Here is a 9,815-nt window from a genome sequence, read left to right on the forward strand (position 1 = left end):
CTTAGAACACCCTCCCCACCAGGATTTGAACCAGGGACCTACCACATGGAAAGGCCTATGTCCTCCATTCACCTTCATCCTACTTCCACAGAGAGATGTCTTGATTTCACTCATCTATACACCAATCACTTAGCTTTGCCCACTGATTGTTAGGAAGAAATCGGCAACGTGATTCAAACCAGTAACCCCCTGCGTGGCAACCTGATTCTGGGTGTACACATTTTGCATCTGGGGGCAGCTCAGTTCTTGACGGAATTGGCACTCAAGTCGTATACTCTAAATGGCCCTGTCAGTACAGATGAAGGATTTAAATTTGACAGTTTTCTACAGCAGGAAAATAATCCTGCAGTAACAGGAAATGTGAATTATAATTAGACATTTTTGTAGGGGTTGATACATTTTTCGTGAGGGAAAATCAAGTCTGACATTTCAAAGTGGAAATTACAAACTTCAGAAGCCTTTTTAAACCTCAAATACACCAAGTTTAAAATTTCCTGCAACAGGGTGATCAAATTAAGAACCTACATCTGTACAGCGATTAGCTCTTAAACTCCACTATTGCTGTTTAAGTAGTTTAGACATATTGTAGACATCCTGGACCCAGTCACTGTAAGCGTCAATTGAGCAAACTTTCATCCAATCAATTACATTAGAACAAATGCAGGTCTTCCTCGAGGAAGAGGATAACTAGTCAGTTTCACAACTGAATGCATTCAACCAAAATGTCTTCAGCATTTAACCCGAACCCTCTGAATCAGAGGTGCTGGTGGCTGCCTTCACGTCATCAGCGCCCGGGGAGCAGTTGTTGTTAACTGCCTATGTCACACCACTTTTATAATAATGGGATGCAATGCAAACATGGTCATTGTTGAATAAGAAAAATAAGATCAATGATCTCAATACCTCCCTTTTTCCTTTGCTGGGGTCCTGTGGACGTGCATAAATATAAAAAACATCACCCTAAAAATGTTTCTTAGCCTTTTAATTGTTTATGTTTGTAACAAGACCCTTCTCTGTTGTAAGGTTCACCAATTCCTAAAGCCTCACATAATGTTCACCAGTTTGCCACACACCAAGTACAGGAGACATGAAGAAAGTATTGACGGACTAAACTTGAAAAGATGCAGTTTTATTATTGCTTGGAATACTGCAGACTTAAAATCATGGTACACCCATACACACAGCACGGGAACTAGGGTAGAGCTTCTAGCTCTTGGCTCTTCTCCCGAACATACAGCAGGAAGAAGTTACCCCCTAACCACTGATAAAGGGTGAGATATTTTTCATCAACCTAAAGGTTAAGGTTAGGATTGGGGGTTGAGCCCTCTCCCCTAGAGCCTATCGTGCACTAAATATCACTGTACTTCAACACATCTACCCATTAAAAAGGAGCCTGGTGATACAAAACACACATCAGATGGATTAAACATGGTTCTCCCCAAAGAATGTAAGTGGGGCGCTGCGCCACCTTGTGGACTGGCTGTGCCACTATGTAAAAAACAACCCTACCAAAATTTCGGCAAGTACAGGACAGGAAATGGCAAGTACAGGTGTTTGCTGTACTCAGCAGCAGCACCACCACCGTCTTAAAAAATCCTGGGGAGAACCCTGGATTAACAAATCCACAGCTTCTCTAAAGACAACGGGCAAGACTGACAGAAAGAAGCTCATGTACAGAAATCCAACTACTGAATAAATTTAACTAAAATAAACAAAAAATATGACTGTTTATCAAGTTCACAATTACATCTTTTACCATTTCCCTAACTTCCCCAGATATGCACCCCACCCCTGGCCCTAACCCCACAAAAAGTATCATCTTGCTCCTCTTCTCCCTCTGCTCAGTAGTGGCCTGTGGAGACAGGAGGGAGACATTTAGAAATTGAGGCCCAACCACTGCGTCACTAGTATATTAGCTGTCAAGTTAACCATGTTAAGCGGTGCTAAGTCTGGTTGACTTACGTGGGGAGTACGATCGCGAGCGTGAGCGAGACCGGTAGGCCCCTCGGCTGTAGTACGGGGACGGAGACCTGCGTCTGGAGAGACAACACACAATAAGCATCCACCAACCAACTGCCCCAGCCCTGCTTAGCAACCACTAACTATAACATCCAGGCCAGGTGTCTCACCTGTAGGACCTGTAGCACTCTCGGTCGTCATAGCGATCGTAGCCGCGGTCATAGCCTCTGTCGTAACCACGGTCACCGCCGCGGTCACCGCCGCGCTCGTAATCCTTCGAGCTACGGCGAGATGAGCTTGAGCCGCCACTTCCTCCTCCACCGCTGCTGCTGCTGCCACCGCCACCACCACTGGAAAACACATACTGTTAGAGGATTCACTGAATGTACAACGTGCGTGTGCATCACGTGGGCCATCCCAGATGCGTGAGTCTAAGAAAGACGATCACTCACTATGTGGGCCGTCCCATGTATATCCCAGGGGTAGGTGTGTGTGGTCGTTTGGTGATGGAGAAATCGACCCTGATCCTCCGTCCATCCAACTCCATTCCATTAGCTCTCTCCTTAGCCTGAAACAGAGGGAGGGTGGAGGAGTGGGACAAAGATGTTTAGAGAAGAGTACTCCCCTTCAACACCATGCTCACTCAAAAGTTCTGATTCTTCTCTGTTCTTCCCCTGCAATATCCCCCTTCCTCCCTCCCTGCCTTCCTACCCCATTGGCGTCCTCTCGGACTTCGAAGTAGACGAAGGCGAAGCCACGGGAGCGACGTGACTGCTGGTCGTAGACGATGCTGACGTCAGCCAGGGGACCGTACTTGGAGAACACGTCTCTCAGATCTCTCTCTGTAGTGTACAGGCTCAGACCAAACACACCCAGGCAGCAGTTCGGGTCCGGGTTGGCCTATAGAGGAGAATTGTTTGAAGGATAGAGGTTGTGTGTGGGGTTTGCCTAAGAGAGTCTCGTTTCCAGAGGTGTGTGTGTGTGTGTGTGTGTGTGTGTGTATGTACCCGGTTGCCAATGTGCCTGCGGCGGTTGGACATGGGGGAGTGGCTGTGGCTCCGACGGCGGCGGTATTCCCCGCTTCGGGATCGGCTACGGGATCGGCGGCGGTGGGAACGGGAGCGAGAGCGGGAATAATGCCTGCGGGAGCTTCTGTGGGAACGAGACCTGGGGAAAATAAAATAAAGGACATGTTAAGAACATTTAAAGCAGGGTTTCTAACTGGTGGCTGATTTTATTTGCCCCCCCCCCCAAGTTTTTATTGAACATAAGACTATAAAAACCCCAGCACCAAGTGATTTTATTTTTGGAAATCTGTTCCAAAGTATTCCCACGCATAATAGAGAGGTATACGTGATCGTATAGAAATGTATCATCTCTGTTTGGACTTCTTGTGGTGAATTTGCAGTCTACAAATTATTTGTAATTATGTTCTGGCCCCCTGACCATCCACTCAAGAAAGAAGAAAAAATCAGCCCACGGCAGAATCTAGTTGATGGTCCCTGATTTAAAGAGTTTAGAAACAAAAACATGAATAAAGCCATAACACAAAAACAACGCAAGCTCTTTATGTGGACCTGAACAAAAATACACACTATGCTACCCAGCAACTCCTAAAAGTGTCACCACAAAACCCAAAGCCTCCTTGGAGCTGGGGTTCTTACCTGGATTTGGAGCGGGATCGGGAGTGGGACTTAGACCTGGAGTGTCTGGAGCCATCTTTGGAGCGGGCTGGGGAATGGGCCGGGGAGCGGCTGGCAGACTTCCCAGAACCCCTTGGGCTCACACTCCTGGAAGCGGACCGCGAGTCCTGAACGGGCCAGATACACATAAACACAGGTCAGAATCAAAACACAGAAATGGTCAGGATAGAGAGAGAGGAGGTACAGAAGGAACCTCGCTCAAACCTGCTACAGGCCCCTCTTATATTTCAGCTCCAGTAGTTTAAGAAAAAAAATCATAACATTTCATTAACGACAGGTATTTGTTTTAACTAGATCTGCCTGTTACAGGCGACCAGAGGAAATCATATAGGCTTAAAGTAGGTGTTAATCTAGTTTAACCTTAACACAGTTCTATGATGAGCGGATTGTTCTCTTACACTCTAGGCAGCGTAGCAGAGTTTAACCTTGCATGTTGAGGACTAGGTAATGTGTCTGAGATGGAAGAACAGTTGGCATGCATGCTTAAGAAGTGTTTCTCACGCCATCCCTCAGGGAGACCAACTGTTGCACATTTCCATTTTAGTACACCTGATTCAATTTGAGAAAGAGCTTGAGATTTTGTTGAATCAGGTGTACCAGTGGTGGAACAGAACAAACAGGTGTAATGACTGGGGGTCCTTGAGGGATGGCTTGGGAAACATTGCTTTAGAAAACAGAAGGAGAGAGGGAGAGAGAAATAGGATTGTAGAAATAACATAGCAGGCTATAGGGAATTAACCATACCCCCGAACACCTCTCATAACTTCATCACTTCTTTAACTTCATAACTTCAAAACAACCATCTCTTTTCTTCTTTCTTCCGTTTCACACCATTTCTGACTTCATTTTTCTCTCCTCTTCCCCCACTTCCTTCCTCCCATTTGATTTCTGCCATTACATCACTCTACCAGTGGACAGCGTGGCCGCTCGCTTCTGCCAGCTTCATTTACATTAGCATGCATCAACACCATCAGCTTCATCAAATATGCCCTTTAACAACTTCAAACTTCATATCTGAAACTTCTTCCGCCATTTTGCTTCTTCCCAACTCAACCTTAACGAAAAACAGACAAGGATGATAAAAAGGGTTGGTTTTTTTTAATAAGAGCTACAGAGGTCAAAATGTGCAAAAACCAGGCTCGTAACACTCAATTCAGACTAAATAAGTTGTCTCACCTGAAAAGCATTAAATCAAAGCAATGTTAAGGAAATATGTATATTGATTTCTCTGAAATGCACAACATCAGAATATGATGAATGAAGACTAGAAAAGTTATAAAATCATGGTGTTCTTTAATCCTAGTCCAAGGGTCACACAAGGAGTGCAGGCTTTTGTTCCAGCCCAGTACTAGCACATCTGGTTTATCAAGCCCTTGGACCAAGATTGAAGAAATGCTATAATAAATCTGAGTAAGGGTTAAAAGTAAATTAGCTACTTCTTTCAACGCCCCATTCAGTATAACATTTGTTTATGTGTGATTTAAAACAAAAATGGCTTTTGCAGAAGGATCATTACAGTGCAACTAAATATAGGACTAACAACTTTAGAAAAAAGACAGTACTCTCACATGGGTGGTGCCATGTTGAAGAGCTTGATACATTGTAACTGACTAATGAATAGCTACAGAGTTTATGCCGGATAATGTGATATAACCAAAGACTGTTGGTGTCCATTACTGGGCAATAGAGAAAGGCCCTATACAAACCACCGCCATAGGTTTTTCAACGAACCTGTTCTTGGTGATACTTTTTCACTGAATCGAGAACAAAGAAAGTACCTTTAAAAAGTCTGTTTCAAATTGCCGGCGGCTCTACAAAAACCAGCGAAAACGCTAAAGATAATAAATCCATGTTCTGTATCGCGCAAGATGGTTCCTCGCCAGCTTAGCTGCCGCACATCTAGGATTTCCCAGCATCTTTGCAGAAACTACTAGTTTCTATGCAACGCGGCCATGTATAGAAGTAGATGACAGCGCATTATATAGTGTGACCAAAACAAAGGACTACACACATGCTGGAAGCATATCTCACTCCATACAAAACATAGATTTATAATTTTTCTGAATGTGTGTTTTTTGTAGAACCACCTGCAACTGACATTTAAGATACTTTCTTCGTTCTCAAGTCGGTGGAAAAAGTATTGCCAAGAAGAGGTCAGTTAAAATCTATGATGGCGGTTTGTATGCACATGCTTCAACAGGGCAGAAGTCTGTGTGTTGTTGAGATTCTGGATGGCCATTGGCCAGATGGCTAGCAACAATAAAAAGATGCTGTCATGTGGGGAATCGTAGGTTGTTATTGCTACCATGTCTTGTTTTGACTCATGTCACATCTACGCTAATATGGCTAAAATTCCCTAGCTAACCAACAACTGTAACGATGCATGAGAGACAAGTGCTCATTGTGCAAATATATTTAGTTTTCAATAAACAGTGGAGACGAAATATAGTTTAGATGTTGTCAACAATCTATAGGCTGGTTTATGCTTTGTCTATCAACATGTCTTTAGACAATTCGAATACGACAAGTGTCACTAGTCAAAACGACACTTAATTTATACTCCGTGGACATAGCAGTGGGAAGATATTGTATATATATTTTAGAAATATACAATTTGCCCTTGCTAAAGGCCCAGCGCACTACTTCTGTGGGAAAAAATCTATCATATATATAAAAACACAGATAATTAAAGTTCAACTTTGACCCCATTGCTGCTGTTGTCATGGTTACCTGACAGACCGTGCACAAGTTCTTAAATTCTCTGGAAGAATGACCTGCTTTTATTTCGTCACACTCACAACCATAAGCTATTTTCTGTAATTTTCTTGCCATTCATTTATAAATAATGATCTTGTTAATTTTCCTGTAATAATGTAGGGTGTTCACTGAAATACAGATTACTTTAGTAGAACTCTCTTGAATTTATGTCTAAACGTAGTTTTCTATGTCATTATGAATCACATTCAACTAATCAGATTGTTCTCTACAATATTATAGTGTTGATTAAATAAGAACGTTAGTTTGTTGCGACAGTTGCTAGTATAAACTGCCCAGCTCTTGGTTGTATCTCTTCCATTTTTCAGCATTGGGAGGTAACATTTAGAGGTGTCTCCGCGGTTTGGACCAATCAAAGTAAACTTGATACCCTTGTCATTTTCAACACCAGACCCTCTAACCCCGGGTCAATCAACATTGAGGGGCCGTTTCTATGGCGATTTAAAGGGAAATACTTTAAAACTGCAACAGATTGAAATTCAATATCTCCCTTCCCTGAAGACAGTCTTAGATTAAGAAATATATAGACCCAATTTAGTTTTGTATTCCGCAGATTTCCTTTAGAAAAAACCCATGTTATCACACAGGAACCTGTAGCGACTAGCTAGCTACCTTGTCCGTTGACGTTTGAAGATAGCGCCATTCTGCCCGCAGCGCAGTGAGGGCGTTCTTATTGAGCAGCGACCACTTTTTAACCATGGCCATAATGACATTCTATTCACTTTAAATCATTCTAAATAGTCTAATTTGTGAATTATATATGGTATAAACAGTTTGGACTATTGATGCATCTCTTTTTTATAAACATCGAATAAGATAATTTTATGGGTGTACACCCTAAGTAATGAATAAACAATTGCTTTATTTAAGACATTGTCAGCTATGATATGGTCGTTATTTGAACTGGCTAGCCAGCTAGCTAACAAGCTAGAAACTAACAAAAACATTGTTTAGAAAGTTACTTTTACTTGCCTGGTATGCCAGATTGAAATATACTGTATTACATTTTTAAACAGGTGGGTTTATTGGTGTTAAAATACAGCAGTTATGATATTTTGGACCACCAGGCAGCTGTTGTGTGGCAGCCTGTCATTTTTGTGTTTGTCGTCATGAAGCCTGTCATGTTTGCGTTTATACTTTTTCATAACAACAAGTTTGATGTCAGACAACAATCGGATGTTCATGATGTCACTGCAACAACTGTCTACATGCATGTTGATAGACCAACTGTAAACCAGCCTTAAAATTAAGCCAACCCCTTCTATTTCGCCCCATAATTGCGCACGCGTCAGTTTTGTCGCAAAACAACCAACCCGTCTATTGGTGTCTATGGGAGACACCCAGTTAAGTCGACCGGAACTGCCTTTTTTCCCCCCCTTATGGTAAACGGCACGAGTGAACCATCTTCATTTATCCACAATTTTTTGTTATGTCACATTATTTGGTGTACAATCTGTAATTAGCTAAGTGACTGCAGCAGTACGTGAGAACGAGACGTAAACCACTTCGCTAGTTAGCTACTAATCTATAGTTAGTTATATTGCATTCACCTGCAATGATGAGTAAATGTACATAGGTAACTGTTTCTCGCCAGCAGTCTCAGTAGACTCGTTAATTCAAAATGTAGTTACTTGATGTGAATTAGCTAACGTTAAAACAGCTGCAAACCACTTGGCCTGATTGGACTAACATATGGTAGCGTTAAGTTGCAAAATACACTGAATAAAAAGACACCAATGTTAACATAAATGAGTACATGGACATTAAATTAGAAAATTTAAACGGTACAAAATCAATACAGTCGATGCAAATCAATGCTCTTAACTACATCATGGTTGTACTAACTAGCGTTAGCCGCCTAGCTAGGCTAGGGCATAATGGCGTCTTTGAGTCTGCTCATTTTAGGGCAAGAATAGATCTTCGGTAGTTCGTGGTTGATTATACGCACCCGCTCGCCAAAATCCTTTTCGTTGTCGCTCATTTCTTGTCGATAGAAACTTAAATGATATAAAATTAACTGGTTTATTTCGTTAACTAATAATATGTTATCAAGTGAAGCGAAACACTGCTACTCGCCTCCGTTTCTTTAGCGCCTCATTCACTGACGCATGAGTAAGTCAAAAGCGGATGTGACGCTTAAACAACCACAGTGAGTAGACGGGAAAGTCTAAACCAGATAGGAAGAGAGGCTCAATTTGGCGGAAAAACGGTCTCCCTCCAACAGGTGGAGGTTGTTTCGCCGACCAAGCAAGGAGTTTTTATATGGAGGTGAATGAATGGTTCATTTGCTACCTGAGGTCTATTTGATCGAATAGACGTTTGGTAATGTTTAAGTTGTTACGAGTGTACCGATAACCAATATACACAGGCAGTTAGAAAAGCCAAGGCTAGCTTTTTCAAGCAGAAATTTGCTTCCTGCAACACAAACTCAAAAATGTTCTGGGACACTGTAAAGTCCATGGAAAATAAGAGCACCTCCTCCCAGCTGCACACTGCACTGAGGATAGGAAACTCTGTCACCACCGATAAAGCCACTATAATTGAGAATTTCAATAAGCATTTTTCTACGGCTGGCCATGCTTTCCACCTGGCTACTGCTACCCCTACCCCGGTCAACAGCACTGCACCCCCCACAGCAACTCGCCCAAGCCTTCCCCATGTCTCCTTCTCCCAAATCCAGTCAGCTGATGTTCTGAAAGAGCTGCAAAATCTGGACCCCTACAAATCAGCTGGACCCTTTCTTTCTAAAATGATCTGCCGAAATTGTTGCAACCCCTATTACTAGCCTGTTCAACCTCTCTTTCGTATCGTCTGAGATTCCCAAAGATTGGAAAGCAGCTGCGGTCATCCCCCTCTTCAAAGGGGGGGACACTCTTGACCCAAACTGCTACAGACCTATATCTATCCTACCCTGCCTTTCTAAGGTCTTCGAAAGCCAAGTCAACAAACAGATTACCGAACATTTCGAATCCCCCCACACCTTCTCTGCTATACAATCTGGTTTCAGAGCTGGTCATGGGTGCACCTCAGCCATGCTCAAGGTCCTAAACGATATCTTAACCGCCATCGATAAGAAACAATACTGTGCAGCCGTATTCATTGACCTGGCCAAGGCTTTCGACTCTGTCAATCACCACATTCTCATCGGCAGACTCAATAGTCTTGATTTCTCAAATGATTGCCTCGCCTGGTTCACCAACTACTTCTCTGATAGAGTTCAGTGTGTCAAATCGGAGGGCCTGTTGTCTGGACCTCTGGCAGTCTCTATGGGGTGCCACAGGGTTCAATTCTTGGGCCGACTCTCTTCTCTGTATACATCAATGATGTCGCTCTTGCTGCTGGTGAGTCTCTGATCCACCTCTACGCAGACGACACCAT

At 42.9% G+C, this 9,815-nt stretch overlaps 1 protein-coding gene across 2 annotated transcripts; it reads right to left on the reverse strand.

Moving 5' to 3' along the window:
- Nucleotides 1-1,113: 1,113 nt before the first annotated feature.
- On the reverse strand, nt 1,114-8,575 carry tra2b (transformer 2 beta homolog (Drosophila)). 2 transcript variants are annotated; one of them, XM_045696630.1, is made up of 9 exons: nt 8,386-8,575; nt 4,407-4,716; nt 3,624-3,769; nt 2,967-3,126; nt 2,671-2,859; nt 2,412-2,527; nt 2,130-2,309; nt 1,963-2,036; nt 1,114-1,852 (listed from the first exon to the last, which is right to left on the reverse strand). In XM_045696630.1, the coding sequence occupies exons 4-9, from the start codon at nt 2,997-2,999 to the stop codon at nt 1,842-1,844; spliced, it is 603 nt and encodes a 200-aa protein (XP_045552586.1). In that variant the 5' UTR covers nt 3,000-3,126; nt 3,624-3,769; nt 4,407-4,716; nt 8,386-8,575; the 3' UTR covers nt 1,114-1,841.
- Nucleotides 8,576-9,815: the final 1,240 nt, after the last annotated feature.

This window comes from Salmo salar, chromosome ssa16 (assembly GCF_905237065.1).
Source record: "Salmo salar chromosome ssa16, Ssal_v3.1, whole genome shotgun sequence".
In the NCBI taxonomy this organism is placed as follows: domain Eukaryota; kingdom Metazoa; phylum Chordata; class Actinopteri; order Salmoniformes; family Salmonidae; genus Salmo; species Salmo salar.